This window comes from Bacillus rossius, chromosome 1 (genome assembly GCF_032445375.1).
Source record: "Bacillus rossius redtenbacheri isolate Brsri chromosome 1, Brsri_v3, whole genome shotgun sequence".
NCBI lineage: Eukaryota > Metazoa > Arthropoda > Insecta > Phasmatodea > Bacillidae > Bacillus > Bacillus rossius.
This window is the reverse complement of record NC_086330.1, coordinates 55862280-55887134: the sequence shown is the minus strand read 5'-3', so window position 1 is coordinate 55887134 and position 24855 is coordinate 55862280. Positions and strand designations below refer to the sequence as shown.

Below are 24855 nucleotides of genomic sequence, written 5' to 3'. Positions count from 1 at the left end.
CAAGGAAACCTGGGGTGGGGGGAGCAAGTGGAGAAGGTAGTTTAAAAGAGCAGACAGGCCCTGGGAAAGCTGGGATGAGTGCTTAGAGGGGGAAGCAGCATTATAAAGGAGAAGGCTTATAGCTCTTCTCTACTGGGTAATAATTAATTGATAGTGATGAAAAGGGAGAGCTGATGAAGAAAATGGGGTGGGAGAGCCTAAGAACAGAAGGCTGCTTAGGGTGTATCAAGTACTGTGCCGGGAGAAACGAGTTGCGAAGGGGAAGAATAGCAGTAGAAGGGAGAACTTTGGAAAGTGTTTAAGGGAATAAGGAAAAGGGGGAAAATCTCGATGGTAGTTAGCTCGGGAATAGGGGAATGAAATGTGTTTGATGAGGAGAGTGTAATGGCAAGGAGTGTGTATCAGTTCAGGAAAACAGTGAGAGGAAAGTAGGGTGAATGCTTGACACCAGGCTTGGATCTAATTGCAGCAGCCTTATTTAATTAATTGAATACTTTGGTACAAGTATTTTGCTATCAATAATAAGACAAATTTGTTACTGTCTAAAACATTCATAAGGAATGTGGTCTGCACTTTTTGACTTACTCCAGGCACAGAAACCATTCATTTTACTTTGGACATTATAAAACATCAGGTTTAAAAAAACCAGATGTACAAACTTTTTTCAATATCCCAACTTATAACTTAGTGCAGCATATGCACAAGCCGTTCTCTTTACCGTAGTAGTTATTGCTAACATAGAACATCAGATTCCAATCAATTAACTTGCCAATTATTTTTATAAACCTCATGATGCAGTTGAACCTTTTTATAGGACTGAATTATTGTGGGGTGTTATGTTGTAGAGGAGTACTGCAAAAAGATGTAAAGTGGAACAAAGCTAGTGAGTCTACAATATCAGTTTTTTCACCATTCTTGAGTGTGCTTTTCATTTTGTAATAGGAATTGGTTTGCGAAAGAAATAAGTTTTACATCTATTCTCTTTCATTCATAATAGAGATGTATCAAATCCCAGGATGATATAAATTTTCATTTACTCAGCACGTAATATGCTTGGAAAAAAATTTTTATCTTAGGGTGCAAGCCAATTTTTAACAAATTCTTATCACTTGGTCCACAAGAAACGAGTAGGTGATTATGAATTTGTAGTGTCCATCTTGTCATTACTTTATCAGTAGTCTTCAGAATTTTTTGCATAGTTTTGTGTTATATTTCTGCTGTGATTTTAAGACATAAAAAATATTCATTGTTCACATTGATTCATTAAATATTTAAAACAGTTGTCTGTTTGGTTTAAAACATGATTGATTAATGCTGATTATGTGATAAAGTATGGCTATTTTAAATAAAAATAATACTAACTGACACTTCTTTCTCCTTGTTATAAATAATATTCCAGCCAAAAGAGAAGACACTGTATGTTGTACAGAGATTGATTGTTGGATGCAGTTTTTAACTGGGACATAGTAAATAGTTTTTCATGAGATAAGGAGGTTTTTGCATAAAGAGGTTCACCGTGTAGAGGTTGTTCCGCATGCTGGTGGCTTTATGTGCAGCAAATGCGTCGCTCGGGCAACGATGAGGAGAACAAGCGCATCATCATGGACCTGGATGTGGTGTTGAAGTCGCACGACTGCCCCTTCATCGTGCAGTGCCTGGGCTGCTTCATAACCGAGTCGGACGTGTGGATCTGCATGGAGCTGATGGCCACGTGCTTCGACAAGCTGCTGAGGCGGCTGCGCCGTGCCGTGCCAGAGGAGATACTCGGGAAGGTCACCTACGCCGTGAGTAAAAAAAAATAATGATGTACCGATGTAATCATTTTAGTATCAATAATCACACCCCAGAGCACCTCTGCTAGCTCAAACTTTGGTCTGAAGTGGACATACATAAACACTTACAAAAAAAAAATTATTTGGGCTCTGAAAGTTATTGAAGTTTCAGAAGAAATGTTACTATAGTCAATTAGTGTTTTGGAGTAATGTCTCTCAGACAGCGAACTGATTATAATGTATTTTTATTGATACTTGAAGAAAATTCACAGTCATTTTGTCTACCATCTTGCGACCACACAAAGTAGAACATTTACAGTATAAAACCTTTGCTCATAACTTCTTTCCAGACTACAACAATAACATATACGTTGACTGTTCGCAGGTACCGAAAGATAATTATTACTTTACAAGACAGTTCGCACTAATGTCCTGTTGTTACACACAAACTCATGGTACGAAGCCGCAGGACTACGACCTTGGACCGGAGTCGCAATCACACAAGCATTATTTTTGGGAGATTACTGATGACTGTGGTCAGAAATTTTAGTTTCAAAGTTCCAAATGATTAAAACAGGTTGATCTTACATGGAGGGGCCCGGACCACAGCCGCAAAATATTCTTTAAACTCACATAATCTTATACTATGTGAGCCACTGCCCAACACGCAGCCTATCGTACCTCGTCCAGACAGTGACTGATGAAACTCAGCACATCACCAATCTTACACAAAAGTTTACATAGCTGCCTTACCATTTGCTACAACATTTATTCTTACAATAACTATTTAGTACCTCCCCTCTTTGTGGACTTCCTCTCACTCAGTCACTTGTCTCTGTTCTTCTCCCACACCTTCCATCTATTTTTAATTTTATACAGAATTCGGGGATTCCCGTCAGGTATTCCCACACAACTTATACATGTATGTCCCTCCAATGATGATGCAACTTAGGAAACTATTGCATCAGCCAACAGCCTACCTTCGCACAAAGAACTGGCAATGCTACAAAAATGACACTACACATTTTACGAACATAGACATATGAACAATACTGAATAATCATTTGAAAGCATCTAAAAACTCCAATAAGTAGGCCAAACTTAACGTAAAAATCCAGTGCAATGACTTTTTTATTATTAAATCAGAAACATTAAAACAGCATGATACAATATCAATTATATAAATATTCTTTCTTAGAAAGAATAACAAGCTGTTACTTAAAATTATATAAAATATAACTATCCTTAGCATTTACTACAAGATAACCTAATAAATTGAAAATTAAACAATTTATCAAGTGGGAAGGGCAGTAACCTGGGTTGCTACACAATGTCAGCAGATATTCCCAATTTTCTGGATTACCGATGTAATCATTTCCAATTGATACGTAATGAAGAAATACACATGATAAAAGGACAAGTTCATCATTTCAAGTTTCACCAATCTTTTCAATTTATGTATCTGTTTATGGTTCTATAGGCATCTATTACTACAGTTTTTCTATGATTTAGCTGCTCTGAATTTGTAGACACAACTTGTGGTAACTCTAAGTAATCAAATTATTTTGGAAAACGTTTGTATTTGTGGATGTCGGCCCAAAGGCTGGTTTAATCCTACTAAGCACTGTAATCAGTCCGTGTTGTTTCTAGCCAAAGGGGACCGCGACAGGAAAATGCCACCTCTACAGCTTGAAAAACACTTAAGAACAGAGACAGCACAGAGAAGGTCTTCTAAGCCAGGAGTTGTATGGGGTCGTGGGTCCAGTTCCTTTCTTCCTACATAGTCCAAACTGCCAATCAGTGATGCATTATGTTTACTGGAAAAAGTGTGTATTACAATCTTAATCTACCTTCAGAATGGACAGGCTGTTTTTTTAATAGTGGATCAGTCTGTACTTGGATGGAAAATTTAGACTTATTGAAAGGGCAAATTATGTTTATAAGCTCAAGCTCAAAAGGGTTTAAGTAGAATCTTGTTATAAAGTACATCAATAAAGCCTCAACTTTTATACTTAGTAATGAAAGTACTTTATTCTGAAAGTTACCTTTAAAATGTAGTATTTTTGAATTTTTAAAATTAAAGTAGTAGGGGATCAAATGTTTGCAAAGCAAATATTTGTAAAACAACAAGAATTAAAAAAAATTACTGAACTTAATACAGTAGCCTAAATTCTAGGCCTACATATACAAAATGACAAATGGGTTAAACTATTTTGCAGATATGTACATTTATTGGGATAGAATTCCCTCGTCATCTCCTAGGCGAAGTCTCTTGCAACCAGCAGATAAAGATGACTGTTCATACAGTTTAATAATTTAATAGTTTAATAATATTGCGATCTTTTATTATTGTTGACAGTGTAGTGGGAACCAAACCAAACGACCGTGCCACATCTGCATTTTTCCTGCCTTTGTCAACTTCTTTTAAAATTTCCACATTTTCCTTCAAAGTAAACGGCTTGCGTTTCTTTTTATCTTTTTGGCCATCCATCCTGATTAAAATATGTATTCAATCAACAATATTGTTTTCCTCGTGCCAGGCAACATTCCGACCTTCGTGGCAAAACAAAGCGTGTCGGCCATGTTGTGACACCAAACGGTTCAAAAATTAACCTGCATAAATTAACATTATTGGATTTTCTATCTAATATATAAAATTCTCGTGTCACAGTTTTCGTTGCCATACTCCTCCGAAACGGCTTGACCGATTTTGATGAAATTTTTTGTGCTTATCCGGTATCTATGAGAATCGGCCAACATCTATTTTTCATCCCCCTAAATGTTAGGGGTAGTCCACCCCTAAATTTTTTTTTTATTTCCAGTTTTTGGTAGGAAATCACCATGGCAACGGCTGTTGCTTTGTTGATGCTTCATTCGTCTCTATGGCAACGGCTATTTCATTGTTAGTGCAGTCCTCATCACCGTTGAAATTTTGCAAGTACTTTAAATATCAAAAATTGCCCTTTTTTTTTCAAGTATATATATTTTACAGACTTGAAACTTCACAGTAATGTTCCTTATGTTACGCAGGATGACATTTTCCGAAAATTAGATCCCATAGCATAGGTGGTTAAAACCAGGCAACAGTGGGTACTTTGTCTGCATGAGAACAGTATTTTGCATTGTTCATGCCTTCTGCGTCTCCATGGCAACAGGCATCGCGCGGCAGTGGCGTACCCACAACGAGGGGCATGTATTATGAGCGGCGCAAGAGTGATCTGCCTGTAGACTGCCGTAGCGAAGTACGGGTACATCAGTTTTATGTTGCGTGCACGAGTCGGGAAACCATCGGTACATTATACAGCATTGTAATAAATTTTCACGGAATTTTTTATTATTTACCATTACTGTAAATGGGAGATGTGGCATAATTCTTTTTCCATTAGTATAGCCGTGCGAAGCCGGGTCGGGCAGCTAGTTTTGTATATAATTTAAAATATAATTTTTATTTAACGTTTGTATCTGCGGTAATTGAAACTTTTAAAATGTGCTCTATAAATAACCAAAAGATGGCGCAGCTAAAAACAATTGTCTTGAAGAGGGGCGAAACAGCAATCGATTGTTTAGATCGTCTCGTGCACTAAGTGTGTGATCAATGGAGGAGGACGAATGGTGCGTTATACTGTACTATGATTCTATGAATCGTTTATACAATGTTTGTTTACGTTTTATACTTGTTAACGATTCTTGAAAGTGATAAAAATTAATCGTAATGTACATTTATATTAAAGAACCCCTGCGCAAAATCAGTAACTATTATGTAAAATTTTCCTGATAACTGGAAAAGAATGGTCGTTGTATTGTAAGGTAGGATACGTTTTTAACGTTAAAGTGAAATATTTTTACATTGTTTACATTAGTGTTTTGAGCGGGAATTTAAAATCATACATCGAACTGAAAGATACGTTATTCTGAAGTACGTTGTAACGGAATTTCACTGTAAACATATTATACAGGAAGAGGATCTAAGTGGGAGCTTATTTACATTTTTTACTGGTGAAATTTATTTAAGAAATTCCATATTCAGTAAAATTAAATTATTTTAACTTGTCTTATGAACATAGTGTACATAATGTAATTGAATCTTATTATTTTTATTTAAGTTTTTCCTGGTTGAAGCATAAATGTTCACACTTCTTAACAGAGAAATTTTGTCCATGCAAATATTTCTAATGAAAATTAACAAAGTGTGAAGGGAGGAAATCACTGCTTATTACTCGTCGATGATTTCAGGTGATGTGTTTCAATAGACCACTTATGTTGACGTCATCAAGGGTACAATGCTAAGTTGAGTGGTTTGTCCAGGCATAAAATTAAAATTAAAATTATTAAAAATAAATTCTTTACTTCAAGCCTTGGCCAATATTTTCTTAAAAATCTAAGATGAATATCCTCCATAAGTAGGGATAAGATTGTGTGATGAATTGTGATAGAACTGAAATACATAACACTGAAATACTGAAAAGCTAGTCAATACACGGTATACTAACACCAAAGGCAAGTTAATGTACCATAAAGCACTGAAATGCAACTAAAACCATAAAATTAATCAGCATTATTAATCAAAACTTAACTCTAAAACACAAAAATATAATCTTTTAAAATATTCAGTTTAATGATTGTACTATATTCATCATGAAGTTTGGAAAAATTTTTTTTACTTTTTTGTGTTCTTGCAACTGTTATTAGTAACTCATTGTTACATTATGATGTTCGTACATTTTTCAAACACACCAATACTTGCCTATTTATTTTTATTGTTCCTAGTATTTCTGCTTTTATTTTAATTAATTCACCATATACTCTTGTCCCTTCTTTTGGGAGACCTGTATGCTATCTTTATAAATAAACAGAATTCATATAAATAAAAAAAAAATAGCACCAAAATCTCCTGTTTTAAAAACAAAATTGGCCTAAAAATAAAACCATAAAATATTGCCTTTACCCATAAGGCAGCGTAAAAGTGTGCAATGTAAAACGCTACCAAACAATCCACATGAAGTGTTTGAAAGATGTATGGTGTCGGTGTGTGTGTGTGTGTGTGTGTGGATACAGACAGTGAAGGCACTGCACTACCTGAAGGAGGTTCATGGTGTCATCCACCGCGACGTGAAGCCGTCCAACATACTGCTGGATGAGAGGGGTAATGTGAAGCTGTGCGACTTCGGCATCTCAGGCCGCCTGGTCGACTCGAAGGCGAGAACCCGAAGTGCTGGCTGCGCAGCGTACATGGCGGTACTTTACATTACACTTGATTAAATATTTGGTATACATAATTAGTATCCTTTTGTTTACAGTAATTAATTAACGTTATTTCTTTTGTTTGAAGTCATAGAAAAGTACTTTTACAGGGTATCTACTGGTCAGAGATTTCACAAAAGTAATTTAAATTTACCAAAATAAAAATTTTGTCTAATGGTCCTGGAAGTCTTGAAACTTTAATTTGAGCAGCTATTTGCAAATTCTAAATTTTTTGATGAGCCACCTATGTTTGTAGTTGCACATTAAATATGTTTCTTAAATCATGTGACAATGTCCCTATTTCACTTAAAAATGAGTACTTTCCTGTGAATAGTAGATCTGTATAGTATTTTGTTTATTTTGCTTATTGTGTGTATGTATGTATACGTATGTATATATGCACTGTGCAGTGACAAATACCAAGAGCGGGTAATAAGAAAAAACTAACTACATTGGTCCCTATAATGGGGCAGCAGTCTGTTGTTCCTTGCTCTTGTGATAACACGCCAGGGGCATAAGTATTCAATGAAAAAAGACAACCTCACAACTCATGAAGATGCATTATTCATACTCTAAATATAACCGAGTTGAAGTAATTAACTCTGACCAGAAATCAGTCGCTGATGAATAAAGTTACCTTTTTTTTTTTTTTTTTTTTTTTTTTTTTTTGCAAATGGGTACCCACTTGGTATCATAAAATACACATGAGCGCCCACAAGTCCTATATCATTCAACAAAATTTGCCAACAAACCAAGTGGTTTATTGGTTTTTCCCTATTTCCGTGGCCTCTCTGAAAGTATAAGACAATTGGGAAAAACACTGACAAAGAATAGTTTTCAAGTCAAATTCCGCAATTAAAAGCATGATCCCCAGAGTAAAACCAACGATAGACAAGTTTTAATGTCAGAACTGTGTTTATCAGATACCAGGTACCTTGCGAATGTGGATGCACATAAATTGGAGAAACTTGCAACACACATTAAAGAACATGAAGGTGATATAAAAAAGGTGACACTCAAAAATCTAGACTTGCTGAACATGCGTGGGACAACAGACATAAGATACTCTGGGACAATGCAGCTGCACTCATACAAGAAGAACACCAAATTTAAAGGAATCTAAAAGAATCAGATTTTGTCAGAAATAACAATAGTCAACAAAAGATTAAGTTAAAAATTTAATGGATTCCTTTAAGTAAAACTAAAAATAATTTACTACAAAAAACAACTCCCCTCATAGAAACACACTAACCGGTGACATCAGCTCTCAGGTGCTCTCACCTGTCATTGGCCTGCTAGGAGAGGGGGTTTTGTTTTTCAGTGTCCTTTATCAATCTGTGCCTGTTGATGGAAATATATCTCAGTTTCCGAAATGTCACAACTGTTTGTGTCTGTATATTCACCTGCTGTGTTCGTCTGTGTTGTGCAGAATATTTGTTTTGTCACATGGCTAGGTTTCCTTTTGTTCATTCCACAGAATTTTTGTATGCAGTCTTTCATTTACATATAATTTTTGACATTGGCTGATTTTGGCATGTTTTCTGTGTGTTTGCGTATTGATATTTTTTGTCCGTTAGTAAGGTATGTCATACATACAGTGTAACCAACAATGGCGTATCTCCAAAAAAACCATTTTAAATCAGTATTTTTCATTGCTAAAATCATTCAAAGAAAGTAATGTTAAATTTATAATATATTTTTCATTGATTGAGTGTGAATGTAAAATTTTAACCATTATACAGGAAAAAACAATCATGAATGTAAAATATTGTGAAGTTTTGTAAACATAAGTGAATTGCTATTAGGTACCGTATTCACCTGACAATAAGTCGACACTTAATGTAAGACAATCTCCAATTATACAAGTCAAGGTTCCAAGGAAAATTATCAACTCACTTTCTTCCTTTCCTTGCTTCGTAAGAAGTCGCCCAGAGTCATAAAAAAAAAAACCTTAAATTTTTTTTTTAATTCTTGCCGAAATCTCTGAGAGATTTAAAAATGCTTAACTAATATGTAATGTCAATAATGCTTCTAATTATTTAAAAATAAAAGCGATTTGAATTTTTATAATTTTAAACAATTTTTTTTTAACTAAACAGAGTACCTAACCTTAATGGTTGTTGAACTAATGCTGTAAGTTACAAGATGACCCCAAATTTTTTGTGTGGTCTATCAACAAAAAAACTATCTTATTATTTTTCGGTGAATACAATGATATCTGAGCCAACAGTGACAAAAATCACTGCTATGTTACAAATATTATATTATAAACAAAATGGTAAATTGGGAAATTGCTGAAGAACCACACGCAGAAAATTCTTAACTTGTATACAAAATTTTTATTGCAATACCACCATCACTCAAAAACAAATATTTTTTTATGCCAGGACATATATGACATGACTTTCCACAACAACGTACTTTCTTCCTGCAGCAAGATTTCCCATTTCCTGAGCATTATTGTAATTTTTGGCTTTTTCGACAAACATAGATCTCAACCGCAAACCCTCTGTAACATAGCAATGTCTTTCTCACAAAAAAACATTTGCAAACCATGTACAAAAAATGTCCATCTTCCATTAGCAATAGCAGGTTAACCAACCTTGAAGCTTGACAAAACTTTTGCTATGAAACACAAATGTTTTTATAAGTAGCACACCATCCTTTTTTAACACACATTTAAGAAAAAATTGTGCGTGGTTTATTTGGGTGAATACAAAATTTTATGAAAAGTTCCTGAAAAAGTCTTAAAATTGTGTTTCACCAAGTATTTTGTAGACACCCTGTTTTAGCAAAACATGTAAGAAAAACCCATAAATCTTAAACCATAACTGCATTACTGCTCCATTATATTACACAACAACAATGTTCTACAAACTGTCAAGATTTTAGCATTTTTTTAAAAATAAATTTGGCATGGATATGGTGTTATATAGTCATGACGCAAGCCTAACGTTGAGAAACCAACCAATATTGAGGAAATCCATGCATTATTATTATTATAATTCAACAAAAACCTTTATGATACCGATAATTATGTATGCTGTGTTTGCTTTTCCTGTTAACCAGCCCGAAAGGATAGACCCTCCTGACCCGAAGAAGCCAGACTACGACATCCGGGCGGATGTCTGGAGCCTGGGCATCACCTTGGTCGAGCTCGCGACCGGCACCTTTCCGTACAAAGACTGCAAGAATGACTTCGAGGTGCTGGCGAGAGTTCTGGAGGACGACCCCCCCAGCTTGCCAGTGGACCAGTGCTTCTCGCTGGAGTTCCGCAGCTTCATCAACTGCTGGTGAGTTGCTGCCAAATTTCTTTGCAAATACAGTTGGCCTTTACAAATATTCAAATTTTTGAATATGAATATGATTAGAGTCCCGGAAAATTATCATTTTAAAATATATATTTTAGCATTTTAAAATGAAATTTAGCATTTTGTAGCATTTTAAAAAGTGAAATATAGCACTTTGTGCGTGTGTGTGTAGGTGTGTGTGTGTAGGTGTGTGTGTGTAGGTGTGTGTGTGTCTGTGTGTGTGTGTGTCTGTGTGTATGTATGTATGTATGTATGTATGTGTATATATATATATATATATATATATATATATATATATATATATATATATATATATATATATATATATTTATTTAAAAATTTAAAACATGTCACACATCTAAATATAAGAATACCTACTGATAAATGTTAGATAAACAGTATCCAGGTAAATAACATTTTAAATGTTTGACAAAGAATTAATCATTAAATATAGTTTTTACATAGTATGTTAAATAACTTTAGCATGTCCAACACATCAATGTAAAGTTTTTTAAAAAAAGGGCACATAATATTAACTATAAATTATAATTAATAATCATTAATCTGACATATTTGACAAGACATGTAAGTAACACAATGTTTTGTGTAGCAGCAAGTTACATAGTTGACATCTTTCACACATTAAATTTCAGCATATTGCCCATTTCAACATTTTTTTTCTTTTAAATGTGTTCTGCGATCACTCAAAACAACATTGTATGAGCTTAAGCACCTCTCTGCATCAGCTCACAGGTGCCCAGATGGTTTAAAGGGCAGCTACTCCAAACACTGGTTTTGTGAGAGAAACTGCAAGAAGAATTTGAGGCATGTCAATGTGGTTTCCTTCCCACACATGTTCTTTCAACTGTTTGTGGAAGTACAGATAACCATCCACAAACTGATCACTGCTGATCTTTGAAAATGGTGGGAGCTTATTCTTGCAAACAACCAACTTACTACAGTTCACATCTACTTGTTGACCTGCTTTGGCAGGGTTGAACAGTTCACCTGCTGTTGCATAGAAGTTGTTTGCTGGAGATGGAGCCATATGTGGTTAGTTTCATAGCACTTTTCGTACAACAGTTGGATATAGCAAACTTGATGCTTGCTTTGGCTGTATCACCCTTTACTCCTTCCAACATTTGCTGTGTCTGTGATGGCAACACACCATGTACATTACCATACCTTTTAAGTTGATCAGAAAGCTGCAAGAGTTCATCCCACAGCAAATGAGCAAAGGGATAATGTCCACCTTCCAAAACTTTAATTAGCCCAACTATTTTTTTGCAAGCCTCGCTCACGAATTTGCACTTGATGTTAAGTACAGAAAACTGGCCTCCAGACAACTTCTGGCACACCAACTTTACACTGGCATTCTGAGGTTCCCACTGGTTCAAGAACTGAAGAAGTGGTTCTATGTACTCAGATAAATATATAAAACAGCCGTAAACCAAGAATTCCACCTTTGTTACCACTGGGCTTGGGAAAAGCTTTGCAGTCAGTTCTGGGTATATTTCTTGTAAGAATAAAATGTATGCACTCTTAATTTTCCTACCATGTAGAAATGCCATCTTCACATCAACAACCAGAGAATTCACATCATTAAACTCGCACATGAAAACATCACCCACGAGGTTCACCTTATGTGTCCAACACTGGAAGTGAATAGTGTGGTCACCTAAAACTATCTGCAGGGCTGCAAAACAGGTACTCATGTGCTAATCTGACACAAGACCTAGAACATTTTCAAAGCCTACACCATACTGGGTTAATGATTCCAGTATTGCCTGACTGCATGTGGTGCCGTTTTCTGAGTCAAGAAAGCAACACATGGCCAAGTACACATGCTGATGTACGGCAGAGTTGTTGGTACGAAAAAGTATAATAAAAACACAACGCCCACGATTGTCCGAAGTTTCATCTGCAACAACATATATTTCCTTTCCTGAAATCAATTGCTTAAGTCGTTCTTTTTCTGCAGCATCTACTTTGCACATATACTCCCTTCTGAGAGTGTCTGCCCCAGGCAAATCGCCAGAACTTTCTACATACTTTTCCAAATAATTTCGAACTGCAGGGTGGTCCATTTTTTCTAATGGTATGTTTGCCTGCATACACATCTTCACCGTATCTTCAACAAAGACACTCTTCTGAATCTTCGCACATTTTTTGTATTCAAATATTCCAAGGACTGTTGCTTGGCGCTTGGACGTCTCTCCTTTTTCCGCTATCAGTTTTTCATGTTCAAGTTTTCTGTTAACATGCATACTGGATTTAACATGTTTGTCCAGACCGTCTTTTTTTTTCCCTATTCCAGACGTTTATTACAAACACCACACATTAATATTGTACTGTCACTGACATAAAAATTATCATGTTTGAATGCATTAGCACGATCGTGAATTGAAACTTTTCCACGTGGCATCGTTTTGATTAAATTTAATTAGGGATACACCATGTTTAACTTGTGGAACACAATTTGCAAAGAAAACTCTGCACCGGAACTACCCGTATAACCTTTCCCATGAGACACGTGAGGGGTATTGCTGGTTTGAACAGACTGTACCAGTTGACCTTGGCGACTTCCTCTTGCACACACACACAGAGAGAGAGAGAGGGAGAGATATACATAGAGAGAGATATAGAGAGAGAGATATAGAGAGAGAGATATAGAGAGAGAGATATAGAGAGAGAGATATAGAGAGAGAGATATAGAGAGATATAGAGAGAGAGATATAGAGAGAGAGATATATAGAGAGAGATATAGAGAGAGAGATATATAGAGAGAGAGAGATATATAGTGGAGAGGGGGGGGGGGGAGGCAGGCTGGGCTCACACTATCTCTCTCTCCTCTTCTTTCTAATAATCTCGTAACCACACAAACACACCTGCTGACTGGGCCGACTCGGCTTGCTTGTTCCCTCTCTATCTCTTCACCATTCTTACCGCTTACGAACACACCTACACACACTTGGCTTGCTGGCTGGCTACTGCAGGACCATCCGCAGGTATATTGCATCTGTAGCACTCGCCTTGTACTGCTTGGAAACAGTTTAAAAACAAAGAAGCTTTCTTTACATGCGGTATTGCCATCTTCAACAGTGTTTGGAAGATTTTCGTGCATTCACGGCAGTACAGTGGAACCTCGCTATAGTCACCGCACGGTAAGTTCGTACTTTTGGGAAGAACTGTTGAAAAATGGAACTAAGAATATTTGGTTTACTATTGTGCAATTTGTTTGACAAATAAATAAACAAAATAGGACGACATAATTTATCAAGCTATTACGTTTCCGTACGTGTGTATGAATACTAAAATAATTTGTATTTGTTAATTTTATATGTAAGTTTTTAAACACGCGTGGCAACGATATTTATCGGTATGTTGGCTACACACTTGAAGAAATAGTTCCTTAGTATGTAATTTTGAACAGCTGAAATAATGATAAATATTGCTTAAAATGTTTCACATATGTTTACTTCCAGATCCTGGAGTAATATTGTTTAATATATACGAAAGTTAAGTTATTTTGTTTACAGATGACGTTGCAAGCTGTTGCGGATGAATCACCTACGTAACTGTGTGTCGGCCCGAGCCATGTTGAACGCTTGTTTGCTCAAAACGACTTCTCATTTTCCGAAAACATCCAGTGTATTTGTGTACTAATTAATTTTCTAATTTTAAAGGGTTGTCTTAATTGTAACTTGTAGTGAACTATTGCGTTTACAGTGTAACTTTGTGTTAGTTATTACGGTTTGTTAGGTTATTAAAATGAATGTAAAGAAGAAGGAGACAACCGGACAGCAAGATATTATCAACGTGGCACGAAGAGTTACGATGTTAATGAATACAGGTCAACTGGAACAGGGTGATGTCGCAGAAATGACAGCATTTCTTCTAGATCTGGGCATCACGACCGTGAAAAAGTGGGTGACTAATTAACACTAAAAGTACCTTCCTCGCAGCTTTCTTGTTTTGAATGTCGGGCAAATTACAAACAGACACGTTCTTATATTTTCGGTTATATATTAGGTAATGGATTTATCTGCTGTGCACCCGTGGAAAAGGTTGCAGGGCTGTTCAAGACAGCACATTAAATAATACATAGGTCCCTAGAGGTCAGTATAGGCCTACAATTAAATACTGTAAACATAATTGTGTAAACAATGCGTAGCGTTTTCTTTCATTTGTAAGCATTTTCAACCCACAACATCAAGGAGGAGGAGGTTCACCGACAAAAAAATAGCAATTAATGTATATTATTAATTTAATTCAAGTAAAAAATGTATAATTGGGTTTACGTGTTTACATTTTAGTGCAGTCTTTCTGAAAATTATTATAATCTTTTGTTTTGCGAAAAATACCCGTATGTTTGGTAAACATTAGAGATTATAAAATCGGTATGATAATTTTTTTTTTTAAATTATTGCTTCTAAGCTGCATTTAATGATCCATTTGAGTTTGCGTAGGTAGGAATTTTTACAATGTAGTTGGTAGCTAATTATTTTTGGCTAGTACACACACTATTAGTAGATTTTTGATAAAAATACTGATAGCTTCATGAGTTTTATTACAGTATCAATTCTAGTGGACGATATAATATGTAGGCTTTTTTGCATTATTTTAAAATCTAAGATTAATTTTTTTATAATGACCTTGGAATTTATTTTTTGCATGGGTTAATACATACTTTGTCACAGTTACTTTGCATACATGTAAGTCACCAGTGTAAATTCTATATGGAATGTTTTTTATTGTTTGTTTGTTATTATTAAACCTTCATTTTTTCAGCACGTAGGCTCACTTAAAAGTAGTTGTCAGTACAATGAACAAAATAAAGCATAAGTTTGAGGATAAATATACACATACATTTATATTATAAGCCAATTGCACATTTATATTTCATGAAACTGAGTAATAAATTGTTTTGAATTAGATATACATACATTAGGCCTATAGATCATTGCATAATGAATATAATACATTAAGAAAATTATCCTCACAATAGTAACCCTTGCAGTGTAAACAGTTTTGATTACAGGATATAACATAATATTGATGGTAGTGATAATTTATTGCTGAGTTTCGATTTATTTAATATATTTATTTTATTACAGATTCTTAAGTTAAGTTTTTTATGGCAACAATTTCTTTTCTGCATTGTACATACTTAAGTGATATAGTTTTTATATGAGACAAACCACATAGACACATAAAAATACACACTTACAGAAATGTTTAATGTATAACTTAGAATTTGAATTTAAAATTTATTCTGCTTGATAGAAAATAATGCCTCTAATTACAAAAAACATGTTGGTTAGCCATAACCTTTAACCGATACTTGACTCGGTTCGTAGTGCCAGAAAAGTGTTACTAACTTGTTATTTTCTATTCACAAATGACCTCTCGATGTAATGGCAGTGATGTGCCTGGCACTCACGGCTTTAGGAAACTAACAGTTTACATAGCTACCTCATACTGAATAATTTCTTAAAGTTAAATTCTTCATAAACGATAATGACATAATTTTCATGCTTTCAACCATAGCACTTTGTGATATAGTAATCTCGAAGCAGCAAAATTTCTTTAGTAAAACTTAACATCAATTTTTATAGATATTATGTGTAGACACAGCACCACGCTGGGTTTAAACTCTAAACTATAAAAATTTGCTTAGATTTTTTTATATTTAATATTTGAATTGTTAAACATTGTGTTGTGACATTTTCTACTGACATTTAACCAATTATAAAAATTGCAGTGTAATTTTATTATCCATTAATTACATCCCTATTTGACAGTTACCCAACCAAAACATTGCCATGTGGTCACATGGTTTTCCACATGGCAATGTTATTGTTGATATTTGGCCGAAGGATACATAGTCACCTTGAAAATAGATCCCAGCTTGAAGCAGGGCTTCCTAAAAGTATGAACTTACCGTGCGGCGACTATACTACGAGAGCTTACAATGGCGAGAAAAATCATCATAACTACGAGTACTTGTAATAACCAAATACAGTACAACCCGATTATAACTAGTGATGGGTCGAATCCCATTTTTCCCGAATCCGAATCTTGAATTCGAATCCCAAACAGTACCTCGAATCCACTTCTCGAATCCGAATCCAGATCTCAAGGGTTAATTATAAAATAATTTATAAGTTAAGAGAAAAAATTATACATTATGCAGAATTATTTAACCCTTTAAATTTTTATTTAAAAAAACAAGGATTTTGACACGGTCTGGATCAAGACGATTCCGTTTTTGGTCACATATGTTTCCTGCAGTGCTGAACAAACGTTCAGAGGACACTGTCGCAGGTGGTGAACACAATTATTTTGGGACAGTTTATGTAGCCTGGGTGAACACGCAGACTGAGTTTTCCAGTATTCGAGGATATTTATTTCTGGGTTAACTGTAGGATCACGTAAGAATCTGGTCACTTCATCAATTGCTGTAGATAGAGTCAAGATTTTGTGGTGTTATTTTAAGACAAATTTCGGTGTAAAGAAATAAAGATTTCGGTGTTATATGGTTTTATTTTTTTGCTGAAAATACCCACGGCAAAATTTTATTGCTTTTCTGTACGACATGCAAATTTATTAAAACAAATATTAATAAACACTAAAACCTCTTGATTTAATTACAATTAAGTTCATTTGCAAATTCATAGATAATTAAGTTCATTTGCAAATTTATAAATTAAAACTTTTAAATAACTACTAAAAATTTCACGACTTAATTACAATCACATACACTACAAAATTACACAATTAAGCACTTCCAAAGTTACTATTAAGACGGTTTTATTGAAATGCTATCATAGTTAAATTTTTCCGCATTTTCTGGAGTGAGACGTCTTCTGTCACTAACTACCAGTGGTTACCTGGAAAATGAACGTTCTGCATCAACATTTGATGTTGGGAACCAGATTTCCCTTAAACTGGCTTGAGCAAATTCACTGTAGTCCCCTTTAAGGGAGCAAAGTACCTTTGCAACATCAATTTGGCTTGTTTCTGGCAATGAAAGTTCATCCTCAATTATTTTTTTGAAAGCAACATAGCCATGTATGAATGTATCAATGGGAAGATGGGAAACAGAAGGAAGTTATGCAGAGACTTCTGTAGGTTTGCATCTTCTATGCTAACCCTACTCACATTTCTTGGGTTGAACAGCAAATTAATGTCATTAAAGACTTAGACAAGGATGTCGTTTAAAAGATGAGTTTTGCCTCAAACGCTTATGTTTCTCACTCGCGACATGTTTCACAAGCGTATCGCGTCTCTCGTAGTCTAGCCTGCAGTTACAGAATTTGCACATTAAAATTTTATCACTGAAATAAAATCCTTCGCTGGAAAATTCTTTCGATCGGTCACTGGCAGAAACCTTCGTTTTAGGCATTATCGAAATTTTTTAATCACATAGGAAGAATTTAACCTCTTAATACGCAAAAACTTGCCGTGCTGGAAAGATCAAAACAATGGAGAACAGATGCGAATACAAACGCATACCGAATACCAACATACGTACGTGAAAATTAATACCGACATAAACATGTACTATTTATTATTTACAATCGTTACGTTAAGCAGGGTTAATTTTATTTTCGTACCCTACATACTTTATTTTAAATAAACAGTAAAAGCAATGCGCTTTGGTGTGTAATATTTTAATGATTAAAAACGTAATCTTAGAAAAACATATTTTGGACGTTTGTTATTTTTGTATTTACAGAAAGTGAACGGCGGCCTTTGTATCATAGTTATCAACATCTTAAATTATTATGGTACACAAGATTACCGTTTAAAGAAAATATTACGTTAATTTCAAGACTTCATTTAAAAATCTATAATGAATCACCGTCGCATATAATATATATGGCTGCTAGTTACTGTCAGAAATATTTGATTGTGCTGAAGATAGTGAATTGTCCTTACAGAATGGAAAAAAAACGTAAATAATCAGGATAGACAAAATTTCGTGACATATCGCGGATTTCGCACAATTTCGTTTTATTTTGTGTTTTCAAGCAGTTTTCGGTGTTATTTTGTTTTATCGCGCATTACCATATAATCGTGCCTCTAGCTATAGAATCCGACTTGGTGGATTTAAGGCATTCAGGCATTATCTGTGAGTACAGTGATTCATGTATCCACGGAAATCGGAAAACGAAATTCAACATCCGATGGAACAATATTTTGTAGTTACCAACTTGACATTTGTTAAAAGTCCCAAATGAAGATAAACGCTTTCCTGAAATATTTAATTGAGACTGAAAGACGCCATCTTGGCTTCATTGGTTTTAAGCCATAAGAAATATTGTCGTGCGTCTTTTAAAATTAAGCCTCATTAAAGCATAGTGATTAATATGGCCGAAGTTAAAAGTGACGAGGTGTTTTCTCTAGTTTACCCATTAAAATTCTTTATATTATTATTAGTTATTTTTTGTGTTGCTCAAAATGATTGGCTAACAAATTCATTGGTTGGCCATCATGGAATTATCAGATAATACATATTTTAACGGTAGTCTACACAAACCAAACTTGGTCCTAAAAAAATTCATAAATAGAACGTGTATCAGAATATTTAAAATTGAATCGCGATTAAAATAATAATTGTACAATGTATTAATTTTTGTCATTCATTATTTCATTGTTATTACTACATGTGCGACCGTAACTTGTGATGAAAGTCGGCATTATTGTTGTATTACTAAGTAACAGATTTCTCGGTAAAGTTATGAAAAAAAAAAAAACCAAGATTTATATTACTAGTCTAGATCCTAAATGAGCTTTATTATATTTTTTTAGCATATTCTGAGAATACATCTGTGCTTTATGCCTTATTTAATGCCAATGTAGCGACAATGCATCCATGTTCATGAATATAAAGTAAGTTTCCCAAATCAGTACATGCTTCATAATTTTTTTATATAATAATGAATTAAAAGTACAATACAGTAGAACTTCGTTAATCTGTGATGCGCTAATTCGGGAATCGGATAATCCGGGAATCGGATAATCCGGGACGATTTAAAAGAGCAGAAAAAAAGAGTGGTAAAAATTGTCAGCGCTTAAAATTAAAGTCACGCGGGCCGGCGGCTGGCAAACACTGCAAGCCATCGTGTGGGCCGCCAAACTCTGTGACACGCTGTTTGTACCGACCCTTTGTGTCGCCCCCCTTTCAGCTGTCACATTTGTCACTCTTTAAACTTGAGGGGGATGTCCTGACTTCTGCTTCCCATCTCCCTTTGTTTGTTTCCACCCACCAACACACGGCAGGCACCTGGCGAGTGATGTGTCTGGCTGGCATTCGGCTGTAGGATGGGGAGGGAGGGTGGGGCTACCCAAAATTTATGCGTGCAAGGTCAGCACGGGCTGTTGTAAATGACCCTGAACTAATGGCTAGGCAGTGCTGTATTTTTTTAAGCCGAGACACTAATTCGAAGACGGCCGGCCCTTACTGTGAACTGATTATCCGGGTTTATTAATTTTTTTTACAGGATTTCAATTATCCGGGCATCGGCGGGTCCCAATTAACAAGAATAATGGGGAGTTTACTATTTTTTATCCATCTGCTGCCAAGGCGCAGTAAGCCTCGGGAGATGTTACGTCGCATGACCTTGGCTTTAACCCAGCTGCATGCCGGTGTCTGAGAAGCTTGACAAGACCTTCCGGGCTTTTAATCACTAGTCCGTGAAATTCGGTAATCCGTGATTATCTCGGTTCCGACCATCACGTATTAACGAGGTTCTACTGTACCTTAATAAGATGTGTTCCAAGGAAAACGTAAACAGGCCAAGTAAATTGTAAGCATTTAAGTTTTTACTACATTTACATCATTATTTTTCCTTGAATCCCGAATCTTTCGAGGATTCGAGGATTCGAGGATTCGAGGATTCGACCGGCCCATCCCTAATTATAACTTTCCCGTTTGTAACATTTTCCCGCCTATAACACCATAATTTCATGGTCCCGTCATTTCTCCATTTATCACAAGGCTTTAATTTCCCGCCTGTAACAATATTAAAATTTCTACATTCCCGCTTTTAACGTTAAAATTTGCTCTGATAACTCCCACAATTTTTAGTATCCCTTCCTTCAAAGTCATAATTTAGAGCGAAACCGTAGTTAGAAAATACAGCACACATATACAAACATCAGATGTTTACAAACATTTGTGTAGTTCACCATAGACGTGGTACACACCCACTCCACAACTTGCACCGGATCGACTATCAATATGGCGTCCTGTTCGCGCTCGTTAGCCTATGACTTGTTCCGTTATACTTATAATGCGCATATTGTGCATTGAAACTGAAACATGGTCGGAAACAGTGCTACTGTATTCTATGGTGCTGGTTTTTGTTTCAAAGGTTTAACACCTTGAGATGGTTAAATGTTCTATGGATATATTCACGGCTTTTGTTTGTGGTTAACCTTTACCGTGATTATTTTTTTTCACTTACTTATTGTAGTCACGGTCATATTTAATTAAAATTCGCTGTATTGAAATTTTATTCAGGTTGTTGTACGGCTATGATGGCCTATAAATATAAGCGAAATTCCTATTCTGTAGCTGAAAAAATTCAGTTTATTAACCAAGTGGACAGGAACCCCAACAAAACGTGTGTTGCGATTGCAAAAGAGTTGAATATTTCTGTTTCGACTCTGAACTGTATCGTACAAAACATTTTTTCTTTAGCATATTATTAGGTATTATCTATAAATAAAATTAACCAATTTTCCACTCTATTGCTGTACGTAGTGTATTACTCCTGTACTTTGTGTTGTTTTACCTATACTCTTTAATTTAATCAATCCACGTGTAATTTATACAAAATGATGTAATTTTATGATTTCCTGCTTATAACATTTTCCTGCTTATAACATTTTTTTAAGTTGGTTCCTTGGAGAATGTTATAACAGGATTGTACTGCATATAAGATTTAAGTCAAAGTTAAAATCCTGAACATTCCCAGAATGTCTTAATGTCGGCACAATATCTCGGAAACTGTACCTCGTAGTAAAAAAACGCATAGAATAAAAGTTGTAGCAAATTTAATTTCTAATATAAAAGGTCTCTGTGATTTTTTTTGTATCTGCAACAGTTTTTGTTTTAATCGCGAATGAAATGGTCTGACTCATGACCGTGCTGTGCCGTGTATTAGGGATTTAGGCACGTTTTATTTAAAATTTTGTAATATTAAATATTTTTGGAAATAATTTTTTTTTCCTCTCATCTTATTTTCTTTACGGCCAGGCCCTCAGCCTCTGTTCTCAGAGGCGAGCTGATTCTCTTTCCCAGCCTCATGCTAGGCTAGCATTCTGGCTAATATTTCTCCCGCCTCCAGGCACGTCGGGGCCGGTAACTTTATTTCTTCGCGTGACTACCTTTTGCCTACAGCAGCTTGTGAAGCAGTGCTGAGCCCTGCTAACTCTGTCACGAATCGGTATAAGGTTCACTAGCAGCAAGACACGACAGGAGGATCCCGTGGGCCTTGTGTCCCACAGACCATGCATTTTTTGAAGCCATCCTCCTCCTCCTGCTCACCCACCACTTTCTTCTCAGAAGTGTGGCTAGGGGCGACGACCGCATGGGTACGTTAACCGAAGTCAAGGCCATCTCAGGCTTGACAGCCGCAGTTACGATTCTGGACTTTAGCGACGGCTGTGGTAACTAATGCCACTTGTGAGGCGTCGGCAGCGCCGACACTACCGCGCTCGGGCGGAGGTAACGACAACCTCTCTCCCCTCCTTATGTCTCAGGCCGCTAGGTGGCACCACTGGTTACTCCATTAACCCCCTAGCTTGACACACTCGTCGGCCACAAGTCGATTTATTAGTATTTCTGCTCGCCACCAAAAGATAGCGCCTCAGTCGCGCAGTCACTCCAGTAAGATCTAATTTTTTTATGCCGGACACCTTCGGGTGGACTCGGTAATTTTCGGCTCAGAGCCTAACCCCCCTCCCATTCTCTAGAGACCCCGCGCTTATGATATTCTGGTGATATCCCGCTCTGGACTTACTTCGGTGCGCGCCTCCTGTCTGACTGGTACCGTTTGTATCTGCGATCTTCGGCGAATCATCGACATCGTATATTATGTAGTCTTCTCAGACTAGAGGGATGGAGTCCCTAGCTAAAATTATTAACCAGTCAGTAGTTTATTTGAAAGTAGAGAAACTTAGTATTTTTATATAAATTATTTTCTAATTAATCATGATGACTTCCGTGGCTACCGCGAAACGTGGTTCGAGTCTTCGGAGACGAGACACCCTCTCCTGAGCGCCAGGACCAACACCCTGTTTTGACAGGGTTCCAAGTTTGGGGCAACCAAAATCCTCTGCCAGAACCTCTGGAGTCGGTTCCTGCGCAGAATCCAACATCATTAGGCCTACTACCTCGATCACCGTCTACCTACAGCCCCGGGTGATACCCGCATAATTCTATCTTTTTATTCACGAACTCAGAAATAGTGTAACCCAAGTAAGACAGCGGACAGTAAAAGCAGTTTCAGGAGAAGAAATGTATATTATGTTTTGGAAGGACTATATGTACAACCTTTAAAGTTACCAATGTTGATTTCATTCATGTTTTTAAATATTTTAATTTTTGTTATACATTCAGGGCCGGCCCTATCGTATATAACGTTAAGGAATATCATATAATAAGTGTAATTGTGAGTTATATAAATAAGATCACTTATCAATGAAAAACAGACTTTACTAAGGAAAATTTAATCTATAAAAAAAGAAAGAACAATGATTAATAAAATATGGAAGTCTATAGACGTAACAGTTGTTTTTATTTATTTAATATATAATAACGATCCTTTTACTCCCAAGTATTTGTAGGGAGTCCCTAAATTTTCTTTGTTTTCTCCTAGTGTCGCCTCTGTTGTTGACTTTTATAGTTATTAATTGAGAGCCCCAGTAATCAAAGCTTCCAAATCTTTTAACCTTATTATTTAATTTTTCTTTAAGACACTTGGGGTATTACAGTGCTCTGAGATGCAACAAAAAAAAAACCTGTCATCGTCGCCTTGCTTTATCAGGGAGTGGAGGTAAGGTAGAGGAGAAAGGAAAACACCGGAGGGTTGGAAAGAGGAGGGGAAGGGAAGGGCATCTGCCATCTTCCTTGTTCATTTGAAGAGAGGGGGAGTCACAAATACGCATGCACGCATGCACGCACACACTCTCAGACCCAGCAACACACACAAAGGCGGCTTATCAGTCCGTGTTAATACTACGTGAAAAGTTTTTTTTCCCTAACAGCGGGTGTTTTTTCTTGTTTGAAGATGTCATTTAAATCACTCTAGCCATTTTAATTTAGCATGATTTACGTAGTCCAATTTAACTGTGCATTACAAAACTGTCGTGTAACTTCGAAGGTCTCGTAGTATCCCGTACTCGTAATTATGAGGTTCCTCTCTATTAGCATTTATCACAGAAAAACTAATATTTAACATTTTATCGCATTTATTGAGTCATTTCCCATTTTATCGCGGTTATTTCACATTTGCGAATTTTCCGGGACTCTAAATATGATAAATAAACTATTCGTTATTCCATTCAATCTTGAATACTAATACTTCAAAATAACGAATATTCTTTTCCTTACGAATACTTGACATAGCATACCTCATAAGTTTGTCAGATACCAACATTCACTGTTGAAGTTAAGTCAATAGTGCATTATAAATACAGTAGAACCCTGTTATAATGTTCCTGCATATAATGTTTTCCTGCTTATAATGTCATATTTTTAAAGTCCCAATATTTCCCCTATAAGGACAATGTATTTATTTCCTGCATATAACGTTCATAATAAGTGTAATTTCCTGCTTATAATGTTTGCTTTCTAACATTCAATAAATGGGGAAAAAATGTTTTAAAACCAAATTATTCCAACACTTACGATAAAAAGTTTCCTTTATGTATGTTTATGTTTACAACCACTGCCATACAATACATGAAGTTTGTTAAAATACAATTTTATGCAATATACTGAAGGTACACAATGTTCATAGTTATGTGTCAGTTGGCACCCTTAGTCAACTCTTCTCTTCCTTGCCATTCCAGTGGGTATTCAGATGCACGTACATAGTCCTACGATATTTAAGTTGCCAACCATTGAGCGAGGGCATAACTAAAAGTGTTTTCTATTGCTTACAAATAATTTTTTTTTTCATTCATACGTAGGAATTCCAAAATTAAACATTTTCAGGTGGCGAAGGAGTAGACGTTCTCACTCTTAATGTTGTCATCATGAATCGTGAGATAATTTTACAAAAAATGTGGCAGTGTATCTTTAAAGACAAACAAAATTTAACCAGGGAACTAGATGAAGTTGAAAAATTGTTGGCTTGTTTCAGAAAATTCATGTATCAAGTATACTATCTTTGGTTTTAACATTAAAGTTGTTTACATAGCTTGGTGAGTCCATTGGTACAAATCTCGAACATTGTTAAGAGCTAAATTGAGATTTCCTGCTTATAACGTTTTCCTGCTTATAATGTTTTTTT

The 24855-nt window shown here is 35.7% G+C and overlaps 1 protein-coding gene across 1 annotated transcript in view; it reads left to right on the top strand.

Annotated features, from left to right (window-relative positions):
- LOC134536332 (dual specificity mitogen-activated protein kinase kinase 7-like) overlaps positions 1 to 24855 on the top strand; it is a 66738-nt gene that overhangs the window by 24931 nt on the left and 16952 nt on the right. The window contains exons 4-6 of the mRNA XM_063376088.1: positions 1557 to 1784; positions 6828 to 7007; positions 10083 to 10306. Of these exons, the coding sequence (XP_063232158.1) occupies positions 1557 to 1784; positions 6828 to 7007; positions 10083 to 10306 (632 nt within the window). The remainder of the gene's footprint in view (positions 1 to 1556; positions 1785 to 6827; positions 7008 to 10082; positions 10307 to 24855) is intronic.